Here is a 26,797-nt window from a genome sequence, read left to right as displayed (position 1 = left end):
ACCTACCAACCAGTAGGAATTCTGGCTCTCACAGACCTTTTTTTCGTTAAGAAGCCCTCCTGTTCTCCACTCATTACCTGTATTAACTGCACCTGTTTGAACTTGTTCAGAAAAGCAGAACTTAATATACCATACCATACCATACCAGAAACCTTTATTTGCAATTACAGAGAACATACGTTTCCTGTAGTTATTGACTAGGTTTGCACACACTGCAGCAGGGATTTTGGCCCATTCCTCCATACAGACCTTATCCAGATCCTGTCGCTGGGCAATATGGATTTTCAGCTCCCTCCAAAGATTTTCTATTGGGTTCAGGTCTGGAGACTGGTTAGGCCACTCCAGGACCTTGAGATGCTTCTTACAGAGCCACTCCTTAGGTGTCCTGGCTGTGTGTTTCGGGTCGTTCTTGGGGTTGTACTCATCCTTCTTCTTCCTCCAAACACGGTTTAGACCAAAAAGCTCTATTTTTGTCTCATCAGACCATATGACCTTCTCACATTCCTCCTCTGGATCATCCAGATGGTCATTGGCAAACTTCAGACGGGCCTGGACATGCACTGGCTTGAGCAGGCGGACCTTGCGTGCGCTGCAGGATTTGAATCCATGATGGCGTAGTGTGTTACTAATGTTTTTTTTTTAGATTGTGGTCCGAGCTCTCTTCAGGTCATTGACCAGGTCCTGCCGTGTAATTCTGGGCTGATCCCTCACCTTCCTCATGATCATTGATGTCCCACGAGGTGAGATCTTGCATGGAGCCCCAGAATGAAGGAGATTGACCTTCATCTAGAACTTCTTCCATTTTCTAATAATTGCGCCAACAGTTGTTGCCTTCTAACCAAGCTGCTTGCCTATTGTCCTGTAGCCCATCCCAGCCTTGTGCAGGTCTACAATTTTATCCCTGATGTCCTTACACAGCTCTCTGGTCTTGGCCATTGTGGAGAGGTTGGAGTCGGTTTGATTGAGTGTGTGGACAGTGGCTTTTATACAGGTAACGAGTTCAAAAAGGTGCAGTTAATACAGGTAATGAGTGGAGAACAGGAGGGCTTAAAGAAAATCGAACATGTCTGTGAGAGCCGGAATTCTTACTGGTTGGTAGGTGATCAAATACTTATGTCATGCAATAAAATGCAAATTAATGGATTTTTGTTTTAAATTCCGTCTCTCACAGTTGAAGTGTAGCTATGATACAAATACAAACCTCTACATGCCCTACATGCAGGAAAACCTGCAAAATCAGCAGTGTATCAAATACATGTTCTCCCCCCTGTAAGCCCTTAGATAAAGCTGTTAATCTTGGCATTCACAAAGGAGAACACACAGATTCTGGACTTTGTACCAGTAACAAATTGAAGGATGTATTCAGTGATAAGTGTTTACACACCCACGTGTCGATGCTACATATCCCATACTGTCAATATATGTGTCACTTGAATTCATTTCCTTTGACCAATGATTTTGACATAAAAAGGTTTTGCTGTACTATGTTATAATTCTCTATAATTAAAATGTGTGATCTTGAAGTTAATACGAAGGTAATGTTCTAGAAGCATGTAAATGAGGATCCAGACATTTCAGATTTGTTTCCATTCTCTTATCATTAGGGTAATGATATCAACAGGGTCATGTTGTTACAGAGTACTGTTTGTTGTTGCAGTCTACATCCTAATGAGTAAACAGTTTAAGGATTGATACCAAGGGTCTAAGACAAGTTTATTACAGATAATAAACTTGTCTTAGCTATAGCCAAGACTTAAAGTTTTTTATTTGGAACAAAAAAAAAGGCCCATGTCGGATTTGGTACTAAATAATGTTGCTGTTGAGCAGGTACAATAAATAAAGCTTCTTGAAGTAACATTAGACTGTACTTTGTCGTGGTCAAGACATATAGAGGAAGGGGTGAAAAAATGGGGAGAAATATATCTGTAGTTAAAAGGTGTTATTCGTTTTTAAATCCGTATTTAATTAAACATGTTTTGCAGACACTAGTGTTATCGCACTTAGATTACTGCTCTGTGGTTTGGTCAGGAACTACAAAGATGAATTTAGGGAAACTACAGAGGGTTCAGAATAGAGCTGCTCGTTTAGCCCTTTGCTGTTCATTAAGGGCTAATGTTAACAAAATGCATGGCAAACTATACTGGTTACCGGTTGATGAGAGGTTAAAAGCATCACTCCTTGGCTTTATAAATTAAATTAATTTAAGGAAAACTCCGGATTGTCTGTATAGGCAACTTACTCTGAGCTCTAATGTACATACATATCTCACGAGGCATGCCGTTATTGGTAAATACACTCACCTACAGGATTATTAGAAACACCTGTTCAATTTCTCATTAATGCAATTATCTAATCAACCAATCACATGGCAGTTGCTTCAATGCATTTAGGGGTGTGGTCCTGGTCAAGACAATCTCCTGAACTCCAAACTGAATGTCAGAATGGGAAAGAAAGGTGATTTAAGCAATTTTGAGCATGGCATGGTTGTTGGTGCCAGACGGGCCGGTCTGAGTATTTCACAATCTGCTCAGTTACTGGGATTTGCATGCACAACCATTTCTAGGGTTTAGAAATAATGGTGTGAAAAGGGAAAAACATCCAGTATGCGGCAGTCCTGTGGGCGAAAATGCCTTGTTGATGCTAGAGGTCAGAGGAGAATGGGCCGACTGATTAAAAGTGATAGAAGAGCAACTTTGACTGAAATAACCACTTGTTACAACCGAGGTATGCAGCAAAGCATTTGTGAAGCCACAGCACGCACAACCTTGAGGCAGATGGGCTACAACAGCAGAAGACCCCAACAGGTACCACTCATCTCCACTACAAATAGGAAAAAGAGGCTACAATTTGCACGAGCTCACCAAAATTGGACAGTTGAAGACTGGAAGAATGTTGCCTGCTGCAGGCTGGTGGTGGTGGTGTAATGGTGTGGGGGATTTTTTCTTGGCACACATTAGGCCCCTTAGTGCCAAATGGGCATCGTTTAAATGCCACGGCCTACCTGAGCATTGTTTCTGACCATGTCCATCCCTTTATGACCACCATGTACCCATCCTCTGATGACTACTTCCAGCAGGATAATTCACCATGTCTCAAAGCTCGAATAATTTCAAATTGGTTTCTTGAACATGACACGAGGTACTGAAATGGCCCCCACAGTCACCAGATCTCAACCCAATAGAGCATCTTTGGGATGTGGTGGAACGGGAGCTTCGTGCCCTGGATGTGCATCCCATAAATCTCCCTCAACTGCAAGATGCTATCCTATCAATATGGGCCAACATTTCTAAAGAATGCTTTCAGCACCTTGTTGAATCAATGCCACGTAGAATTAAGGCAGTTCTGAAGGCGAAAGGGGGTCAAACACAGTATTAGTGTGGTGTTCCTAATAATCCTTTAGGTGAGTGTATATTAATTCCAAAATCTAGAAAACAAACTCAAAACAACGTGCTGTGTTGTATAGAGCTATGGTTGAATGGAATTCTCTTCCAGGTCATATTGCTAAAACTTAGATTGGTAGATAGAGCATATCGTATGTGTATGTAGATGTATATGTATGTATGCATATGTGAGTGTGTGTGTGTATGTATATATATGTATATATGTATATTTGTATTTCATGAGAATATGTTGTTTCAGTGTATGATTTTTTTTCAGTGTATGATTTTTCTTTTTTGCGTTTGTATTTGTGTTATGTGTTATGTGTGGACCCCAGGAAGAGTAGCAGATGCATTTGTTGCATCAGCTAATGGGGATCCTAATAAATAATAATGAAAAGTGACAACAGTTTGAAATAGTGAGGAGTGAGTTAGGAAATGACAAAACGGAGGTATGAGTTTTAGCCAGCCAAGTTTTAGCCAGCCGATTCTGCAGGGCTGCAGCTGGATGCTATGGAAAGATTTCAATAGATATTTGATTAATTTAGTCAAAATAAGCAGGATATCCCCACAGTGTTTAGCAAGAAGCAAGGCATGAATCAATAGAATTAATTCACTTATTTGCCATGTTGGGATTGTTGCTGTAGTCTGCTGTAGTCCAAATGTGATTAGTAAAAACATACTTCAATCCATGCTGAATGTGTTTCACCAGACATGAAAAAATACCATAAAAACCCGCTATCACTGACACTACTTTACACTTCAAATCTGTTGTACTGTAGTCTACTCCAGGTCAGACGTGTGTGGTTCAGTATCATAATGTTACTTGTACAAAATTAATTTTTCAAATCATGATGACAAACCATGTGCTCCTTATTGTGAAGCTGAAGCTAGCTATAGCTAGCAGAATCCAGTCTACTGTGGATTTAAAGAACCTACCAAGTGAAGAGGAAGAGGAGGGATTATGGCAGAGTAGAAAGTTACGTTTTGGAGTTGTATTGTCTTTTAGGAGGAAAATCTTTACACCTTGTACAGTGGATATAAAAGTCTACACACCCCTGTGAAAATGCCAGGTTTTTGTGATGTAAAAGAATGAGACAAGGATTAATCATGTCAGAACTTTTTCCACTTTTAATTTGACCTAAAATGTGAACAATTCAATTGAAAAACCAATCTTCGAGAGGGAAAAATGAAAAATAAAAACCTTACAATAACTTGGTTGCATAAGTGTGCACACCCTCTTATAACTGGGGATGTGTTCAAAATTAACCAATCACATGCAAACTCATGTTAAATAGAAGTCACTACACACCTGCCATCATTTAAAGTGACTCTGATTAATCACAAATAAAGTTCAGCTGTTTCCTGACATTTTCTTAGTTGCATCTCAGAGCAGAAGCCATGGTCCGCAGAGAGCTTCCAAAGCGTCAGAGGGATCTATCATTGTTGAAAGATATCAGTCAAGAGAAAGGTACAAAATAATTTCCAAAATAATTTCCAAAGCATTCGATATACCATGGAACACAGTGAAGACAGTCATAATCAAGTGGAGAAAATATGGCACAACAGAGACATTACCAAGAACTGGACGTCCCTCCAAAATGAATGAAAAGATGAGAAGAAAATTGGTCAGGGAGGCTTCCAAGAAGCTTACAGCAACATTAAAGGAACTGCAGTAATTTCTGGCAAGTACTGGCTGTGTGCTACGTGACAATGATCTCCCGTATTCTTCATATGAATGGTCTATGTGGTAGGGTGGCAAGACGGAAGCCTTTTCTTACAAAGAAAAACATCCAAGCGCAGTTGAAGTTTATAAAAACAAACATCAAGTCCCCCAAAAGCACATGAGAATGTGTGTTATGGTCTGATGCAACCAAGGTTGAACTTTTTGGCCATAATTCCAAAAGGTATGTTTGGCCCAAAAACAAACCTTCACATCACCCAAAGAACACCATACCCACAGTGAAGCATGGTGGTGGCAGCATCATGAATTGGGGCTGTTTTGTTCAGCTGGAACCGAGGCCTTAGTCAGTGTGGAGGGAGTTCCAAATACCAGGCAATTTTGGCACAAAACATTCAGGCGTCCGTTAGAAAGCTGAAGATGAAGTTCACCTTTCAGCACAACAACGAGCCAAAGCACACAAAAGCATGACTTCATCAGAAGATTAACATTTTGGAATGGCCCAGCCAGAGCCCAGACCTGAATCCAATTGAACATCTGAAGAGGGCTGTGCACAGGAGATGTCCTTGCACAGTGACAGATTTGGAAAATATTTTCACGTCAAGATGTGCCATGCTAATAGACTCCTACCCAAAAAGACTGAGTGCTGTAATAAAATCAAAAGGTGCTTCAACAAAGTATTAGTTTAACGATGTGCACACTTATGCAATCAGGTTATTGTGAGTTGTTAATTTTTTATTTTCCCCCCTCAAAGATTTCAGTTTGTTTTTCAATAGAATTGTTCACGTTATAAGTCACATTAAATGTGGAAAAGGTTCTGACATGATTTATTTTTGTCTCATTCTTTTACATCATAAGAACCTGGTATTTTAACAGGGGTGTGTAGACTTTTTATACCAACTGTACATGTATCAATATATCTGCTGGAACATCACTGAAATACTTTTTAATCAGTACAATATGTAGTCTTATCAAAATTAAACTGAACATGACAACATTTTTCAGATCTCAGTCACCCTTTAATACACACAGCGTATACACATAGTATGTGATTTTTGGTACCCAAAACATAAACCTTGCTCCTCCTGGCAAATTATGTGTGAAATCTCACTGCCCTAGAAATCTCTCAGACATTATACCGCCTATGGTCGCCCCTGGGTGAAGTGCCCTTTTAATGTACCAAACAGTTGATTTTAGCATGTCTATTGTTTTGGCTATGTCTCTAATTTACTTACTCTGATTTATCTGTATGAGGATCATCTTCAAATTAATTCTGAAATTCTGTATTTTAACCACATCATCAGATCATTAACTTCATCATCCACAACTTGTATCATCTAAATTCAAAAGTGCATGAGTTGAGTTAAACAAAACTTGTGATAGTATCCAAATTCTTAGGAACTGCACCATATATCCCACACTTGCAAAACACACACAGTAAAAAATATCAACCAGAACCAATCCAAACCATGAAAACACAGCCTTTTTATTCAAATCAATGTCAAAGCCAATTGTCTTGACACCTGAACAGCAACTCACCTCTGTTTCCCGGAAAGTGTTGATTTTTGTCTTGCTCTGTTTGTGTCTCTGCATCATCACTCCTATGGGAGACATTGAACATTGTTTCATCATATTTTTTTTTTGGACTTGGAACAAGTGATAATAGGAATATTCACTCATTTATTTCAGTACCTTCCACAAAAACTAGACAAGAACAAAGTTTATCTGTGAACTTTGAAGTTTGTGTAAGACCTTAAATGTGCAGTCTTAAACAAACCAACTACATATTAATAAATATGGAAATGGGAAAAGACACATACCGTGATCAAACATACACCCCACACACACTACTGGCCAACATCAATACTCCTACAATTTTAGTAGAGTTGGAGACCCTTGTTAAAACCTTCAACTAGTTCTATAGACCATCAACTCTGTTCTGTACCTGTTAACTGGTCTACAGACACTAACCCCAGACCTTTTCCCTGTTTTTACCCCAAATCTATTTCCTGTCCTACAGACCCTAACCCTGAATCTACTCCTTGTTCTACTGACCCCAACCCATAAACTAATTCCTGTTCAAAGATCCTAACTCCTAATTGTCACATCCTAGCACGCGTGCAATTGGGATCCAATTCCCTGTCTCCCTGGTTTGGATCACGGACACTTGTTTTGTTGTTTATCGCCCTCACCTGTTTCCCTAATTACTGTTCCTATTTAAGCTCCTAATTTCCCAGTGTAAGTCATTGTTGGGTGCATGCCTTATGTTTCGGTTCTGTCTTGTGTAGTGTTTCTTTTGTTATTTTATTAAATGTCCTCTACTCTCCCTGCACTTGGGTCCATGCCTTGACAAACATGTATCACCCTGTTGACTACAGGGATTCAATGTAGCAAAAATGTGGTTACTGCCCTAACCACTAGGTCATTCTTCCAATACCTTCTCATTTCAACCACCCTAACCACCACCCTTCTTCCTGGTTTCTTGTTATTAAATGTTCTAGATCAGGGGTGTCCAAACCATTCCACGGAGGGCCATGTGTCTGCAGGTTTTTGGTTTTTCTTGAGAAGATATTGCTATGTTTGTGTTTGAAATTATTTCACTATCTTTTCAGCTTCGGAATTCACCAAAGTGTCCTGACATTACATGAAACATGGGTGAAATGTTAGGTATTTTGCCAAGTTATCCAAAAGAATGTCAGGACACTTTAGTGAGTAAAAAAAATATGGCCTAGGATATAAGAAGATTACCAAGACCCTGAAACTGAGCTGCAGCAACAGTGGCCAAGACAATACAGCGGTTTAACAGGACAGGTTGCACTCAGAACAGGCCTTGCCATGGTCTACCAAAGAAGTTGAGAGCACGTGCTCAGCGTCATATCCAGAGGTTGTCTTTGGGAAAAAGATGTATGAGTGCTGCCAGCATTGCTGCAGAGGTTGAAGGTGTGGGGGGTCAGCCTGTCAGTGCTCAGACCATACGCCGCACACTGCATCAAATTGGTCTGCATGGCTGTCATCCCAGAAGGAAGCCTCTTCTAAAGATGATGCACAAGAAAGCCCGCAAACAGTTTGCTGAAGACAAGCAGACTAAGTGGTCTCTTACATTTTTCCGGAGCTGTATTTCAAAAAAAATTATTACTATAAATCATAGGCGGAAATCCCGGGGGGTCTATCATTTGTCCCCCCAATATATAAATGTAAACATAACTACGTAATTTCAATAATAAGACGTAAATAAAGCACTTGTGCTGATAAGTCACTTAATAGGGCGTCACTGTCTCAGTGTTGACCAACTTAGTCAACATATTTAACGAGTATTCAGACCCCCCTAGCGACTCTTTTTCAGGATGTGCCACTCTCTGCAGCTTGCTGTAAGTCATGCTTCCAATGACACCATCCCCCGTAGTGTGGAGTACTTTGTACGAGAGATTTATAACTGGTTTTCTAAGCACAGGGAGGCCTACAAGGCCATATATGAGACCATAAACTATGGGGTGAAACCTTTACAGATAACCAAGGTGTGTGCCACAAGTTGGCGCTCCATTGAACCTGCAGTTTCACGCATTTTGGACCAGTGGGAGGAGCTTAGGCTGCATTTCGCAGTCACCAAGTCCAGTGAACACTGCTACATGGCTGAGGTTTTATACTCCATGTTTGGAACATATCAGTTCCAAACCGTACTTGGTTACCTTTTTGAGTCAAAGGCAGCTGAGCTCCACCTTGCGCCTGAGGATGAAAACAATGTCCGAAAGCGGTGTGTAGCCTTTACCATCTCCCTCACTAATGAGTTGAGGGTGAGACTGCAGGACAACATCGAAGCATTGCAGAACATGTCAGTTTTCAATGTGGCCAAGCTCCTTGTCTATAAAATAGCTAATCTCCTTGTCTAATCCCCTGCAGAGATAGACAAGATTGTCCAGCAATGGCGTGCCATCTATCTTAGTAAAAGAAATGAGAAATAAGAATGAGAAAAAAACACTGGGCTTCTGGAGTGAGATTTGGAAGTTCAGGGATGCAGCTGATATCAACCCGTTTCAAGAACTTGCCATGGCTGCTGTGTATGTGTTGTCCTTGCCACACCTGAATGCTGAAGTCGAGAGAGTATTCAGCCAGATGAGTGTGGTAAAAAGCAAACTTAGAAATCAGATGTTCTTGCAGACCCTTAACTCCATCCTGTACATCTGATATGGACTGAAGCTGTCTGGTGAGGCTTGCTATGAGCACCAGCTGCCTGATAATGTTTTGCAGCTTTTTGGCACATCAGCTGTTTCCTCATTTAAGTCAGCTCCCTCAGTTGCTGAACCTGCCAAAGAAAGCCTTGACCAAAATGATGATGACCCACTCTTTCTGTAAGCCAGTGTGGAGGGGGGACTGGGAAAAAAAACTATGAACCTGAATTAGGGCCAGACCTACTTACCATCATTTTCTCATATTGCCATTGACAATCTTTTCTATTGTCTCTTTTGGTCCATTTAGATTGTAAATGTAGATTGTATAAAAAAAAAATTGTAAATGTTATTGTGACTTGTTGTAGGCTCCTGAGTGGACTATAAGGTTCAAAACCAAACAAAACTTAAGAAAACAAAACTAAAAAACGAAGGAACTCCGCCAGAGTGTCTGTTTTGGGTCAGATAAAGGAGGAGGGTTGGAATTGTGACACAAAAAAAATAAAGAATCGACAGAAGTTCATTTGTAGTTTTTTACTCACTTTTTGTCTCTCCCATGACATTATTCCTCTCTCCTACAACATCCATAATTACATGCACATGGCCAATTATGCAAATTAGGTGATGATGTCATTTAGCGACTTCTAGGACAACCAATAGCTACTTTCCTTACTGAAGAGTTGGCAACACTGGTCTGTTGTTGGTGGCTGACTTTCAGTAAGTAGTTCAAACAAAGGATTTTAGAAATGCCTTTACTTGTACCACTCAATACAATAACACATTTATAACCTTCACCAGCCTACATTTTTCTCTGCATGCTCATGCTAAGCATGTACACCTCAAAGTAAAATAAATTTTTATAGTTCTGTACATGTCAATATCATTAATTAGCAACAATGTCTACACAAAACTAATAATAAAATAAGCCTTAATGGTAGCATTTGTTTCTGTTATCAAATGATCCACCATTCTAACCCACCCTTTTTTGTAAAAAAAAAAAAAAAAAAGACATGACATGGAAATCTTACTGGGGGAGCCGCGACACCAGACACAATAGGGAAACGAACAGGGTATCGCAACGGGGGTTGGAATGGAAGGACTGAGGCCCGGTCGGAGGGGTGGGGGCTGGGCAGGTAGGTAACAATGATCTAGCGCCGAACAGACGGAAACCAGGGTATATACTCCACATACTGGGTATAAAAAGAGCATCCCAGGTATAAAAAGAGCATCCCAGAGAGGATGAGTCTTTCAAAAGAAAAGATGGGGAGGGGTTCACCACTCTGAAAGAATTGTTGCACTATTTGTGCATTCAAATAAAGTTGTTTGATAATATACAGTGGGGAGAACAAATATTTGATACACTGCCGATTTTGCAGGTTTTAGTACTTACAAAGCATGTAGAGGTCTGTAATTTTTTATCATAGGTACAGTTCAACTGTGAGAGACGGAATCTAAAACAAATCTAAAAAATCTAAAATCACATTGTTTGATTTTTAATAATTAATTTGCATTTTATTGCATGACATAAGTATTTGATCACCTACCAACCAGTAGGAATTCCGGCTCTCACAGACCTGTTAGTTTTTCTTTAAGAAGCCCTCCTGTTCTCCACTCATTACCTGTATTAACTGCACCTGTTTGAACTCGTTACCTGTATAAAAGACACCTGTCCACACACTCAATCAAACAGACTCCAACCTCTCCACAATGGCCAAGACCAGAGAGCTGTGTAAGGATATCAGGGATAAAATTGTAGACCTGCACAAGGCTGGGATGGGCTACAGGACAATAGGCAAGCAGTTTGGTGAGAAGGCAACAACTGTTGGCGCAATTATTAGAAAATGGAAAAAGTTCTAGATGAAGGTCAATCTCCTTCATTCTGGGGCTCCATGCAAGATCTCACCTCATGGGACATCAATGATCATGAGGAAGGTGAGGGATCAGCCCAGAACTACACGGCAGGACCTGGTCAATGACCTGAAGAGAGCTCGGACCACAGTCTAAAAAAAAAACATTAGTAACACACTACGCCGTCATGGATTAAAATCCTGCAGCGCATGCAAGGTCCCCCTGCTCAAGCCAGCGCATGTCCAGGCCCGTCTGAAGTTTGCCAATGACCATCTGGATGATCCAGAGGAGGAATGTGAGAAGGTCATGTGGTCTGATGAGACAAAAATAGAGCTTTTTGGTCTAAACCGTGTTTGGAGGAAGAAGAAGGATGAGTACAACCCCAAGAACACTATACCAACCGTGAATCATGGAGGTGGAAACATCATTCTTTGGGGAAGCTTTTCTGCAAAGGGGACAGGACGACTGCACCGTATTGAGGGGAGGATGGATGGGGCCATGTATTGCGAGATCTTGGCCAACAACCTCCTTCCCTCAGTAAGAGCATTGAAAATGGGTAGTGGCTGGGTCTTCCAGCATGACAACGACCCGAAACACACAGCCAGGGCAACTAAGGAGTGGCGCCGTAAGAAGCATCTCAAGGTCCTGGAGTGGCCTAGCCAGTCTCCAGACCTGAACCCAATAGAACATCTTTGGAGGGAGCTGAAAGTCTGTATTGCCCAGAGACAGCCCTGAAACCTGAAGGATCTGGAGAAGGTTTTTGTCTATCCAGTTCAAATCCTCTTTTGCCACTGACCATTTTAACAGCTAATTAGCCATTTGTGAATGACATTGATACACTATCTATCAACATAGTTGGCGATAATATACTTTTTTGTCAAGTGAAAATATGAGAGAATCGTGTAGCCAGCTATCCACCAGAAATGTTTTATTTTAGGCTTCCAATCACATAGCTACATAGTGTTGTTTTATGTCTGTCCTGAACCTCAGGGATAATGCATTTTGACTGTTACGTGAGTTGAACTAGGGACCTGCTGTTCCAGAGCTGGCATCTCTAACCACTACGCTATTTAACAAGGGGCACTCAGTCAGTCAGTCAGTCAGTAAGAGACCTTTGCACTTCTAGGCCGGTTCTGATTATGCGGTCTGGCAAAAAAAATAGACATTATCATTTCTGACACATAGAAAACAAACACAGAAAGAATATAGCAGCCAGCAACATATCGCCATATTGAATATTATAGCACTATGTCTGTTAAGTTGATATGCACTCACCGATTGCAAGGTTCAGCCTGTTTGGAAAATCCATTGAGCTGTGCAGCTTTGACAACATTAGCGCTGTTGTCTGTCATTATGGCCATGAGGTTCTCTTCCATGGGTTCCCACACAGAAAGCATATCTCTCAGGACATGTGCAATCATATCTGACGTGTGATCGACTGGAAAATATGCTGTCTCAAGGCATCTGTTGTGCAACTTCCATTCATTGTCAGTGTAGTGCAAAAGTAAGGCTCAAGTATGGGTCCATCGTCCTATGTGACCAGAGATCAGATGTGGCTGCAAAGTGCTGAACAGACTTCAGTTTAGCAGCTACCTTTTTATGAAATGTTTTGTACTTGTTAGGCAGGACAGTTTAGGAAACATAAGTTTGCGATGGCACAGTGTCTTCTTCTGTCGAGAGTTTTAATGAGGTGTTTAAACCCACTGTAGCTATGTGAGCCATATACTTCACAATGTAGTAACAAATGCTGTCTGTTATTACTTTCCATATTCTTGAATCCTTTTCATGATGTGTAGCATTTGGAAATGCTTGTGTTATCGACACCTGCTTTTTTATTGGCATTTTTATTCACAGTTACAGTACAGAATATTCTAACTACAGTACACTGCACATGTTTTACACATCAGACACAGCAAGGGAGCATGCCTTCTAAGTTAGATAAGAATGTATATGACAAATACGAAAATGTATAATACTCCAGCATTGTTTTTGTATCAAAACAAACATTAGGAACAAGAATTTACACAGAAATCTAAAGAAACGCTAGCCTCCCAAACAAATAGAGGAATCATAGTAACATTTAAATAGGCTAATATGAAACATTCACAAAGGTAGATTTATTAAATGAAATACAAAGCGTAGGTGGGCAGTTCACTATAAAGTAGAGGGAAATTGCAGTGTCTCAACACAGGTAAAGAAAGGTTGCCATTTCCGTTAGAACAACCCTGTACTGTATATTTGATCTTTTCAAGTTTACTAAAGTGTAAGACATCTTTAATCCACAAAAAATTTGAGGGAGGAGTGGGCGACTTCCACATAAGCAAGATCAAACTCCTTGCCAGCGAACTCACAAATGCAACAAAGTCAGACGTGTATTTTGGTAGTGTTATAGCAGCAGGTATTTCCCCAAATAATGATGTTAAGGTTGTAGGGGCAAAAGGCATTTTCTATACTTTAGATATGGTATCAAAGATTGCAGACCAAAAGTTGTGTAATGAGGAACATGACCAAAACATATGTATTAACAAAGCAGGAGCTTGTCAACATCTGTCACAGACAGGGTCAATATCAGGGTAGATCTTTGAAAGCCTGAGTTTAGTCCAGTGAATGCAATGTAGGAATTTGCATTGAATCAAACCATGTTTGGCACAAATAGAAGAGGAATGGACTTGATACAAAATATCTTCCCATGTATCGTCAGCGAACTCAAAGCCTAGGACCCATTCCCATAAAGTTCTAATATCTGTGAGTAAAGGATCACAAAGAGAGAATGTGATTATAGCCACGCGAGATTATACCTTATGATTATGGTTGGGGATGGTGTAAAAAGTGCATCCGTGAGAGGGTCCACAGGGAGGGTGGGAAATTGAGGGGACTTGTCACAAACGAAGCTGCGCACTTATTATTCGGAAGATGGAACCTAGCTGAGAGTTGATGGAATGACAAGAACATTCCATCAATATACAAATCATTGAACGATACGATGACAAGGATGAACCACACAGAGAAAGTTCCATCTACCAGGGAAGGAGGGAAAACATGATTCCTGAAAGAGGGGCTCTCAATGAGTAGGTTTGTAAGCCAAATCGATGTCTAAACTGGTTCCAAAATTTGAGAGTGGTTTTCACTAAGATGTTGTGGGTATAATGTGAACCGGCGAAATGGATAGGGGAGTGTACTAAAGCAGCCAACGAGGATGGCTTACATGAGGAGGATTCTATCATCATGTGCGATGTTCGCCAGAATCCAGTACTGGATTACACGGAGATTAGCAGCCCAATAATAGAACTGTATATTTGGTAGGGCCATCCCCCTTAAGGGTTTAGGCATTTGTAGGAACACCTTGTGGATCCTTGGATTATTTTTAAATCGAAATGAAGTGTGAGATAACCCCATCAAGTTTGAGGAAAAAAGATTTGGGAATAAAGATAGGAATACATTGGAAAAGGTAGGTGAATTTAGGAAGGGTGTTCATTTTAACCTAACTATTTTGACCAGCTAAAGACAAGGGGAGTAATGACCACCGCTCAAAATCTTTCTCCACCATAGTTAGGAGAGGGGTTAACCTTAAAAAGGTTATCAAATTTTTCTGTGACTTGTTCCCCTTAGTATGTAAATTGGTGAAGATCCACTATGAAGCGCAAAGACAACAAAGGGTAGTCACGAGCTGCCACATTTAAAGGGAAAACCTTGCTCTTATTCAGATTTTATTTATAGCCAGAAATGAAGTCAAATACATTAAGAACAGATAGCACAGTGGGTAAGGATACATCAGGGTTGTTTATATAGAGAAGCAGATCGTCAGCATTGAGCGAAACCCTCTGTTCGATCCCACCAGCCAAATATGGGTTGGATCTGAATGCAATTCTGAGGGGCTCGATGGTGACGGCAAAGACTAAGGGACACCCCTGTCTAGTGCTTCTGTAAAGAGGGAAGTGCAAACCCGATTCCAAAAAAGTTGGGACACAAATTGTGAGTAAAAAAGGAATGGAATAATTTACAAATCTCATAAACTTATATTTAATTCACAATAGAATATAGATAACATATTGAATGTTGAAAGTGAGACATTTTGTAATGCCATGCCAAATATTGGCTCATTTTGGATTTCATGAGAGCTACACATTCCAAAAAAGACTGGCAGAGTTCATGAGAGAGCAATTTACTTGTTCTGTCACCATACTCATAGAGAGTATGCCACGACTTAAGCAGCAGTTCCTCAGTTTGGCATGTCGACAAGGTATTGAATTCAGCTTGCAAGGTGAGCCTATCCCTGTATAGATCTGGGGATGGTGAGCTACCATTAGTACTGTCCTACTGTAAAATACAAGTTGTCAGTTCAGAGAGCTTCTTTTAAAAATAAATTATCTCAAAACTAGTAAATGAAATGATTTGATCCCTAATGTAGGCCTTAAAAGTCTCCCAGAAAACAGATGCTGAAAAGACATTGATCTGGGCAGTCAGAAAGTTGACAAAACCTTCATCAGACAGCAATCGTGTATTAAAATGCCCAGCCCCACCTCCAACCGACCACTCTAAAGACAGAGGGGTGCGATACGATATGACAATGGGATTATATGAGCATGAGCGTAAAGAGGAGAGAAGTCTATTGTCTAAGAAGTAGTCAATGCAGGTGAAGGATTGTGCTAAGAATCGAGATAGAGTTAGGGACAAGAGGGAGACAGCAAATTTGGTCAAGAAAAGAAGATATAAAGATGAGGAAAAAGCCTGGGAAAAGGACAGAAAAGAATGGTGTAAGTTTGCAGTGTGGTGTCAGGGAGTAGAGCATCTGAATAAGGAGAAAAAGGAGGAGAAATTTAAGGAGGTTAGGAAAGAAGGAGAGATAAAACCCCCAGCATATGAGGATGACCCGGTGTCGCCTAGTGCACCGCCCGCACCACTGTATCCAGTGCTGCAATTAGAAGAAGGAACATTGTGTTTAGACCCAGAGGGCAGCGAGCCAGTAGCTCAGTTGACAAGAAAGCAAGATAAGAGGAAGTTGAGTAAGAAGGCAGAATCAGAGAGCGAGACCGACACTGAGGAGGAAGTGAAACCGGCAGAGAGAGGCAAGGGCAGAGAGAGAGTACGGAAGGTATCAGGAGAGGAGCAAGAAAGTGAACAGAGTGAGGTTAAAGGAATCAGGAAGAAAAGGTCAGGCTAGGCAGGTTAGGTGAGGACACGGGGTCAGGGTCTGATGGGAGTGACACAGTGAGAAAGACAAAAAATAAGCAGAAAAAGGGAAATTCATACAAGCGGTGTTAATCACGGGGAAAGCAGTAGGGAGACGTAGATGTAGACCCTCTGCCGCGTTCGCCCCCATCAGAACAAAAACAACACCATGACGCATTAGAATCGGTTCAAAGGACTAAAAATAAAAAGTATACGCGGTCAAAAGCAGGGGAAGCTAGTTGCATTGGGTTTCAGCTGCCTCTCTTTAGAGTGGGAGGCGGCGAACCGCGGTATAAACCACTGGGGCTGGGAGACGTACAGGCGCTGGTAGATAAATTACCCCCAATGGGAGAGGGCGGTGGACTATGGTTGGTACAATTTGACAAACAACCAGTCAAACGTTGGCATTGAGGAACTAGAGGGCAGTAGCCGCCCGAGCCATGTCCACTCAGGCTATGACTGAGATAGAAAAAGGGGCTGCCACTAGGCAGAGCCCTGATGACACCCCTTTCAGTCAGGTGGTCGGGCGCATATCCACGGCTCTGAGGGAACGATTTCCCTTGCCCGCTGGGGCCCCGATGCCCAAGTTACCTTGGGAAAAAGACCAACACCCTAGACAGTATCTAGAAGCATGTAAAGAAACATGGACCAAACACACAGGGCACCATCCGGGGAAGGGAGGTCTGCAGCAGGAGTGGTTTAGAAGGGCGGTCTTAGAGGGACTTCCAGAGAAAATAGAAGAGGCAATGATGGCAAATCCTGACTTGCTGGGCAGTGAATCACACGTAGGGGAAAGACATCATTTACAGAGGGCTAAAGATGAAAAGATAGAGAAAGAGAAACAGAGAGAGGAACTGAAAGAGAAACTGCTGCGCTTACAGCTGGGCGAAGCCAAAGTGAGGGTCAATGAATGGAAAAAGAAACACAGACAGATGGCAGCCCTAGGCTCGGGAGAACCTGACACACCCGACTTATACCCTGTTCCCACATGGGCACCCCAACCTCACGGTGGCCGGAGGGCATTCACCGCGCCCTATCGACCAGGGACTCCAAGGGGAGGTTACGGTAGGGGGATGGGGCGGGGTAGAGGCAGAGGGGCTCCAGGAGCCCAAGTCCCATACGGAGCCTGTTTTACATGTGGGGACTCGAACCACTGGTCCAGGGAGTGCCCACAGAATGCTGGAAGAGGCAGAGGATACCCAAACCAAGGGGCAGCGCCAGTCAACAACCCACACGCCGTCCCACCACCTAGTGCACCTGGTCAGTACCCACTCTCTTATGAGGGAGAAGAGGGACGGTCCACAGGGAGGGGAAGGGACAGCGGGGGAAAGGCAGACCCTATGCTGTCCCTGAATGTCGACGAGAGGGACTTCCCCTTTCTGGTCGACACAGGTGCCACTTTTTCCACTATCACCGCCCCTCCCGCCACAGGACTATTATCCTCAAAGACAGTGGAGGTTGTGGGGTTTGAAGGGGTGGGACTTTGCAAGTGACGTTTCCTCTTAAAACGATACTGGGTAAACAGGCCCTCAGCCATCCGTATGTGGTGTTGGCAAACACACCAGTGAACTTATTGGGGAGAGACTTGTTGATAAAACTGGGGGCTAATATCTTGTGTTCTCCAGATGGACTAACTGTCACGTTACCAGACGGGATGTCGGCGGTCTGCGGACCTGAAACCACACGCAAAGGGCAGTACCTGGTACAACCGGTGAAGGGTGAAATAGAGAGATATACTGGGGACTATTGATACCGGAAAAGCCGGACAAACAGGGCATTTTGTCACAGTACTTATAGTGGAGGCCGTGGATCTCCCTCCTCGAGCCGTACTTTCCTCCGCCAGACCCCCCTCATGTAACCCTATTTTATGATCGACAGGGCGACGAGGTGTATAGAGAGGGGTTTGGGGATGCAGTGTGTGGGGACACGTGTATGGGCTGAAATATGTGCCACCAGAAACTGAATTTGAATCATTTATATTTGAATTTGAATTGCTAAACTTGAATAATTGCATTGAAAAACTGAATTTGAATCACATAATTTGAAATTGTATTGTTTAATTTGAATAATTGCATTGAAAAACTGAATCTGAATTGTATAATTTGAAATTGAATTTATTCGTTTGGATCCGAAGTCCAATAAAATGTGATCCTCACTGAAAATTAAACTCTCTATATATCTTCACATTCACTTCTCACAATTCAGATTCAGTTCTCAAATTCAATTTCAAGTTACTGAGACAGACATCCGGGTGGTTGGAGGATGAAGGAAGAGCAATCGAGCGCAGATCGATAGATAGCGTTCATTGGCGCACAGGACTCCTCTTGGGCCAATCAGCACCTAAGTTTTAGAGCATAGTACATGAAATAAGGAAGAAGCTCTTGCCAGTGGCCGGCCTTGACCCAGAACGCCCAGTCTGGCGTGACCACCATGGATTCGGCTGGGACAAATACGGTAATTACAATTTCACATATCTACGATCTAACGATCTTTTGTTTAAATGTTGTTAATGATATAGCTGTTTTTATAGAAACAGGGGAAATTAAATCTTTCTCTCGACGTTGCAAACACAGTAGCTATTATCCCACGTTTTTATGGTAGCCTACTCTGGTAACATCTTTGCCTGGTGTTTATTATTTCTAAGCGTTTGCCTCTTCCTCCGGTGAAAATGTTGTTGCAAATGTAGCTAGTGCTAGCCGCCGCCAAGTAGACTGGTCATATCTTCAGCATGATTATTCCCGATAACTACTCCTTGTGATTGTCATTGACACCGTCAGGGTACTGCTTACTGAGAGGGAGGGAGGGAGAGCAGTAAGCGTGTCTGTGTAGCTGTGTTTGGCAGGTGTTAGGATAATGTAAGGCCATAAACTTCCGGGCAATTACACCATAGCACTAGCCCTACTCATTTGAATTGATAACTAATTCCAGTTGACTTAAACACAAAAATAGCACATTTACTCTTCGAAAGAAAGCTGGCTGTTCTCCGTATTTGCAGGGAAAATAAAAAGGGATGGTTTTTAAAACTAGCAATCCAGTAGTGCTTTTATTATTTTGTTGAGAGCATTATCTAGCTAGCGCTACAGTAAATATGGGCTAGTAGCTATAAAACCGTGCTTGCCACTATATAATAACATCATACTTGGTCAACTTAGTGTAAAAACAGTCATGTTTACATTAAATGTAATAGTGCATATGGTATTGTGGTCTATAAATATAGTGCCTGTTGTATTAATGTTGTTTTATATTGATATAGCTAGCCATTTACTTGAATAACTTTTTGCAATACATTTTCTTTGGAATATGGAAAACATCCCACTTTGTAATTTTTTATTTGGTAATTAAGTTTCCATGTAGATTTATCATTGTAACTCTGTGCTGGTACAGGTAAACCAAATATTTAACATGATTGTTTGCTTTCTGTCTCTGAAAAGGTGAACATCCAGAGGTGGGTGACACAGTAGACCATCCAGGTCATCTGTCCCCCAGTACGTTTCTCCAGTGGCTCACAGGACAGGGCCACATTCCTGTCTTACCAGAAGAAAACTTCAGTCTTTGTGCAGTTCAATCACACCTGTGACATCCTGTATGGTTCACATACAGTTTGCCACCCAACAGTCGCTGCATGTAGTAATACAATCCTCCTGCCTGTTAAGCACATGCAAACTTCTGAGTTCAAACAAGTGATGACAGAGGCCTTCCATCTAGGGCAGGCATTTCATCAGGTTTAAGTGAAATGTTGCAGTTTCAAATATGCATATACAGGTGCTGGTCATAAAATTAGATAATCATCAAAAAGTTCATTTATTTCAGTAATTCCATTCAAAAAGTGAAACTTGCATAATGTATGCATTCATTCCACACAGACTATATTTCAAGTGTTTATTTCTTTTAATTTTGATGATTATAACCGACAACTAATGAAAATCCCAAATTCAGTATCTCTGAAAATTAGAATATTACTTAAGACCAATACAAAAAAAGGATTTTTAGAAATGTTGGCCAACTGAAAAGTATGAACATGAAAAGTATGAGCATGTACAGCACTCAATACATAGTTGGGGCTCCTTTTGCCTGAATTACTGCAGCAATGCGGCATGGAGTCGATCAGTCTGTGGCACTGCTCAGGTGTTATGAGAGCCCAGGTTGCTCTGATAGTGGCTTTCAGCTCTTCTGCATTGTTGGGTCTGGCGTATCGCATCTTTCTCTTCACAATACCCCATAGATTTTCTATAGGGTTAGGGTCAGGCGAGTTTGCTGGCCAATTAAGAACAGGGATACCATGGTCCTTAAACCAGGTACTGGTAGCTTTGGCACTGTGTGCAGGTGCCAAGTCCTGTTGGAAAATGAAATCTGCATCTCCATAAAGTTGGTCAGCAGCAGGAAGCATGAGGTGCTCTAAAACTTCCTGGTAGATGGCTGCGTTGACCTTGGACCTCAGAAAACACAGTGGACCAACACCAGCAGATGACATGGCACCCCAAACCATCACTGACTGTGGAAACTTTACACTGGACTTCAAGTAATGTGGATTCTGTGCCTCTCCTCTCTTCCTCCAGACTCTGGGACCTTGATTTCCAAAGGAAATGCAAAATGTACTTTCATCAGAGAACATAACTTTGGACCACTCAGCAGCAGTCCAGTCCTTTTTGTCTTTAGCCCAGGCGAGACGCTTCTGACGCTGTGTCTTGTTAAAGAGTGGCTTGACACAAGGAATGTGACAGCTGAAACCCATGTCTTGCATGCGTCTGTGCGTGGTGGTTCTTGAAGCACTGACTCCAGCTGCAGTCCACTCTTTGTGAATCTCCCCCACATTTTTGAATGGGTTTTGTTTCACAATCCTCTCCAGGGTGCGGTTATCCCTATTGCTTGTACACTTTTTTCTACCACATCTTTTCCTTCCCTATGCCTCTCTATTAATGTGCTTGGACACAGAGCTCTGTGAACAGCCAGCCTCTTTAGCAATGACCTTTTGTGTCTTGCCCTCTTTGTGCAAGGTGTCAATGGTTGTCTTTTGGACAGCTGTCAAGTCAGCAGTCTTCCCCATGATAGTCTAGTTCTGTAGGCTACACAGCGAGACCATCTAAAGGCCTTTGCAGGTGTTTTGAGTTAATTAGCTGATTAGTGTGGCACCAGGTGTCTTCAATATTGAACCTTTTAACAATATTCAAATTTTCTGAGATACCGAATTTGGGGTTTTCATAAGTTGTCAGTTATAATCATCAAAATTAAAAGAAATAAACACTTAAAATAGATCAGTCTGTGTGGAATGAATGTAAACATACAAGTTTCACTTTTGGAATGGAATTACTGAAATAAATCAACTTTTTGATTATATTCTAATTTTATGACCAGCACCTGTACATTCAGACTCAAATAGTAATAGATAAGATATTTGTGCAGTCTTTTATTTCATTTTTTGTCAAATCCAGTTTGTATATGTTAACCCAATTCATTGTTCATGGGTGTATTAAATGACCCAGTGTGCATTAAATGACCCAGTGTGCATGGCTAATTGATTTGATATTTTAGAAAGTATAAATCATTGTTAGCCACATTGAATGCTACACTTCAAAAAGCATTTCCATATGTGCATTGCCCCATTACAATGTCTGTCAGAGAAGATGTCCTTCACTACGTTCTTTCCCGCTTCCCTGTGGTTGTGTCAGCAAGACAGAAGTCCGATTTAAAAAAATTGCTGTGAATGGAAGGTGGACTATAAGGTGCCTGGATACATGGGGTCCTAGACTGGACTTAAGCAATCATGAATTATTAAAAGCCTTTAGTCCTCTGATTGGCACAGGCATGACTGTCAATGATGGTGAAGTAGGCACAATGCATGTGCAAGTGTGGTCAAATAAATGTATTTTCCAAAACTATTTGAATGAGAAAGGGGATCAATGGCAACGCGTAGAGATTCAATGTCCTCGGTCTTCAATGGACATTCCATTTCTGGCATGGTAACACCTGTGTTGGCAGAGTTATGAGAGAGCCCTGAGCTCTCCCAATCAAAATCCTCAATTTGGATTCCCTAAAACCAACAGAAGATAGTATTAATGAATTGTTAACATATATCATCTAGTAATGCAACCCATTTCATCAGCTGGAGCTATTCTTTTCAGATGTCACTGAGAATCACTGACATACTATGTATTAGATTACATTATTTCATTCATTAATAGTAGGGTATTAATATCTATTGTGGAACTAATAATATTCCAAATAGGAGATGTGAGCTACAGAGAGGTAGCTGGTAACATAATCTAGAAGTGGTGAAGGTTGAAAGTAGGTTTTCATTGCCAAGAAATGTAATTGCTTTATCATAAACAGATTCAATCATCACTGATTGCTATGGATTTCATGTCAAGTTCATATCAAATGTGATGGATGAGGAACCACCAAAATTAAGGAATAGTAGCAAACCAATTATATTTTTTATGTGACTACAAGCCAACTAGTTATGAATGTAACAATATTGCCAGATATTTTTCCTATACCATGTTAACAGTAAAAATGAATTTGTAACTGGTTGGATCATGCCCATAATCACTATAACGTTAAGTTTCACCTTGCTAAACATTGTGCAGATCACAGCATAAGTTGGTCAAAAATGTATCTCAAAAAGAACAGCTGAGTTGTTTTAAGTCACAGGTGGAACTGGCAAGTTAGCTAGCACGATGCCTTCTATCTAAGTTTACCGGTACTTATCTGAGCTAACGACATGATCACTGTCACTAGTTATAAAGAAATCATTGACTTTCACTCAGTGCTATTCACTGACAGTAAAAAAAAATTGTATTGTACGCACAGCTGTTTGTAGACTAGCTCCAGCGCTCCTAGCTGCGTTGCTAAAATAATAGCAGAAACAATGCTAACGTGCTAGTCATAAATATAGGACAATGGTGCTAGCTAGTCATCTAATGTAATTGTAAACATGATTTGTGTATGCTCGCGGACTAAACGAAACGTTTCTACAAAACAGCAATAACATTAACGACAGTTAAACAAAAGATCGTTAGATCGTAGATATGTGAAATTGTAATTACCGTATTTGTCCCAGACGAATACATGGTTGTCACGCCAGACTGGGCGTTCTGGGTCAAGGCCGGCCACTGGCAAGGCAAGAGCTTCTTCCTTGTTTCATGTACTATGCTCCAAAACGTAGGTGCTGATTGGCCCAAGAGGAGTCCTGTGCGCCAATGAACGCTATCTATCGATCTGCGCTCGATTGCTCTTCCTTCATCCTCCAACCACCCGGATGTCTGTCTCAGTAACTTGAAATTGAATTTGAGAACTGAATCTGAATTGTGAGAAGTGAATGTGAAGATATATAGAGAGTTTAATTTTCAGTGAGGATCACATTTTATTGGACTTCGGATCCAAACGAATAAATTCAATTTCAAATTATACAATTCAGATTCAGTTTTTCAATGCAATTATTCAAATTAAACAATACAATTTCAAATTATGTGATTCAAATTCAGTTTTTCAATGCAATTATTCAAATTTAGCAATTCAAATTCAAATATAAATGATTCAAATTCAGTTTCTGGTGGCACATATTTCAGCCCATACACGTGGCAGATCGGGTCTAAATTCATATATATGTAGGCCCTGAAGGCCCCTCCTTGAACTGCCACCTTAACGTGGTGGAGGGGTATGAGTACCCTGAGTGACCCTAGGAGCTATGTTGTCTGGGGCTATATGCCCCTGGTAGGGTCTCCCAGGGCAAACAGGTCCTAGGCGACTGGTCAGACTAAGAGCGGTTCGAAACCCCCTTAATGATGAAAAATAATTTGTGTTCTGTGACGTCGCCCGGTATGGCGCAGCCGGGGCCCCACCCTGGAGCCAGGCCCGGGGTTGGGGCTCGTTCGCGAGCGCCTGGTGGCCGGGCCTTTCCCCATGAGGCTCAGCCCGAACGAGCGACATGGGTCCGGTGCGGAGAGGATCGGACGGCAGTCGAAGGCGGGGGCCTAGACAACCCGATCCCTGGACACGGAAACTAGCTCTAGGGACGTGGAACATCACCTCGCTGGCGGGGAAGGAGCCTGAGATCGTGCGTGAGGTTGAGAGGTTCCGACTAGAGGTAGTCGGGATCACCTCTATGCACGGCTTGGGCTCTGGAACCACACTCCTTGAGAGAGGATGGACTCTTCATCACTCTGGAGTTGCCCATGGTGAGAGGCGGCAGGCTGGTGTGGGTTTGCTTATAGCTCCCCAGCTCTGCCGCCATGTGTTGGAGTTTACCCCGGTGAACGAGAGGGTCCAACGGCAGCGCAGAGTACCCGACCTTCTTGGAGTCTCTGGGAGGGGTGCTGGAAAGTGCTCCGACTGGGGACTCTATCGTTCTACTGGGGGACTTCAACGCCCACGTGGGCAATGACAGTGACACCTGGAGGGGCGTGATTGGGAGGAACGGCCCCCCTGATCTGAACCCGAGCGGTGTTCAGTTATTGGACTTCTGTGCTAGTCACAGTTTGTCCATATCGAACACCATGTTCAAGCATAAGGGTGTCCATCAGTGCACGTGGCACCAGGACACCCTAGGCCGCAGGTCGATGATCGACTTTGTTGTCGTTTCATCTGACCTGCGGCCGTATGTCTTGGACACTCGGGTGAATAGAGGGGCGGAGCTGTCAACTGATCACCACCTGGTGGTGAGTTGGATCCGATGGCGGGGGAGGAAGCTGGACAGACTCGGCAGGCCCAAGCGTACTGTAAGGGTCTGCTGGGAACGTCTGGCCGAGTCTCCTGTCAGAGAGATCTTTAACTCCCACCTCCGGCAGAGCTTCAACTGGATCCCGAGGGAGGCTGGAGATATTGAGTCCGAGTGGACCATGTTCTCCACCGCCATTGTCGAAGCGGCCGCTCGGAGCTGTGGCCGTAAGGTCTCCGGTGCCTGTCGAGGCGGCAATCCCCGAACCCGGTGGTGGACACCGGAAGTAAGGGATGCCGTCAAGCTGAAGGAGGAGTCCTATCAGACTCCTGAGGCAGCTGACGGGTACCAACAGGCCAAGCGGACTGCAGCCCGGGTGGTTGTGGAGGCAAAAACTCGGGCCTGGGAGGATTTCGGTGAGGCCATGGAGAAGGACTATCGGCTGGCCTCGAAGAGATTCTGGCAAACCATCCGGCGCCTCAGGAGAGGGAAACAGTGCCCTACCAACACTGTTTACAGTAGAGTAGAGAGGATGTCATCGGGTGGTGGAAGGAGTACTTTGAGGATCTCCTCAATCCCGCCGTCACGTCTTCCATTGAGGAAGCAGAGGATGAGGGCTCAGAGGTGGACTCGTCCATCACCCGGGCTGAAGTCACAGAGGTAGTCAAGAAACTCCTCAGTGGCAAGGCACTGGAGGTGGATGAGATCCGCCCTAAGTACCTCAAGTCTCTGGATGTTGTGGGGCTGTCTTGGCTGACACGCCTGTGCAACATCACATGGCAGTCGGGGACAGTGCCTCTGGGATGGCAGACCGGGGTGGTGGTCCCTCTTTTTAAGAAGGGGGACCGGAGGGTGTGTTCCAACTATAGGGGGATCACACTTCTCAGCCTCCCCGGGAAAGTCTATGCCAGGGTTCTGGAGAGGAGAATACGGCCGATAGTAGAACCTCGGATTCAGGAGGAACACTGTGGTTTTCGTCTAGGCCGTGGAACACTGGACCAGCTCTATAACCTCTACAGGGTGATGGAGGGTTCATGGGAGTTTGCCCAACCAATCCACATGTGTTTTGTGGATTTGGAGAAGGCATTCGACTGTGTCCCTCGCGGCATCCTGTGGAGGGTGCTTCGGGAATATGGGGTCCTGGGTCCTTTGCTAAGGGCTGTCAGGTCCCTGTACGACCGAAGCAGGAGCTTGGTCCGCATTGCCGGCAGTAAGTCAGACTTGTTCCCTGTGCATGTTGGACTCCGGCAGGGCTGCCCTTTGTCACCGGTTCTGTTCATAATTTTTATGGACAGAATTTCTAGGCGCAGCCAGGGGCCGGAGGGTGTCAGGTTTGGGGACCACACAATTTCGTCACTGCTCTTTGCGGATGATGTTGTCGTGTTGGCCCCTTCAAACCAGGACCTTCAGCATGCACTGGGATGGTTTGCAGCCGAGTGTGAAGCGGTGGGGATAAAAATCAGTACCTCCAAATCTGAGGCCATGGTCCTCAGTCGGAAAAGGGTGGCTTGCCCACTTCAGGTTGGTGGAGAGTGCCTGCCTCAAGTGGAGGAGTTTAAGTATCTAGGGGTCTTGTTCACGAGTGAGGGAAGGTGGGAACGGGAGATTGACAGACGGATCGGTGCAGCTTCTGCAGTAATGCGGTCGATGTATCGGTCTGTCGTGGTGAAGAAAGAGCTGAGCCGCAAGGCGAAGCTCTCGATTTACCGGTCAATCTACGTTCCTACTTTCACCTATGGTCATGAGCTTTGGGTCATGACCGAAAGGACAAGATCCTGGATCCAGGCGGCCAAAATTAGCTTTCTCCACAGGGTGGCTGGGCGATCCCTTAGAGATAGGGTGAGAAGCATTGTCATCCGGGAGGAGCTCAGAGTAGAGCCGATGCTCCGCCACATCGAGATGGGTC

At 43.0% G+C, this 26,797-nt stretch overlaps 1 protein-coding gene across 3 annotated transcripts in view; it reads right to left on the bottom strand.

Annotated features, from left to right (window-relative positions):
- Positions 1-26,797, bottom strand: part of cped1 (cadherin-like and PC-esterase domain containing 1) — a 211,474-nt gene that overhangs the window by 108,630 nt on the left and 76,047 nt on the right. For all 3 annotated transcript variants that reach the window (XM_020044334.2, XM_020044333.2, XM_020044335.2), the window contains one exon: positions 6,598-6,659. In XM_020044334.2, the coding sequence (XP_019899893.2) occupies positions 6,598-6,659 (62 nt within the window). The remainder of the gene's footprint in view (positions 1-6,597; positions 6,660-26,797) is intronic.

Source organism: Esox lucius, chromosome 23 (genome assembly GCF_011004845.1).
Source record: "Esox lucius isolate fEsoLuc1 chromosome 23, fEsoLuc1.pri, whole genome shotgun sequence".
NCBI classification, from domain to species: Eukaryota; Metazoa; Chordata; class Actinopteri; order Esociformes; family Esocidae; genus Esox; species Esox lucius.
The sequence above is the reverse complement of the archived record's forward strand: the minus strand, read 5'-3'. Positions and strand labels throughout refer to the sequence as shown.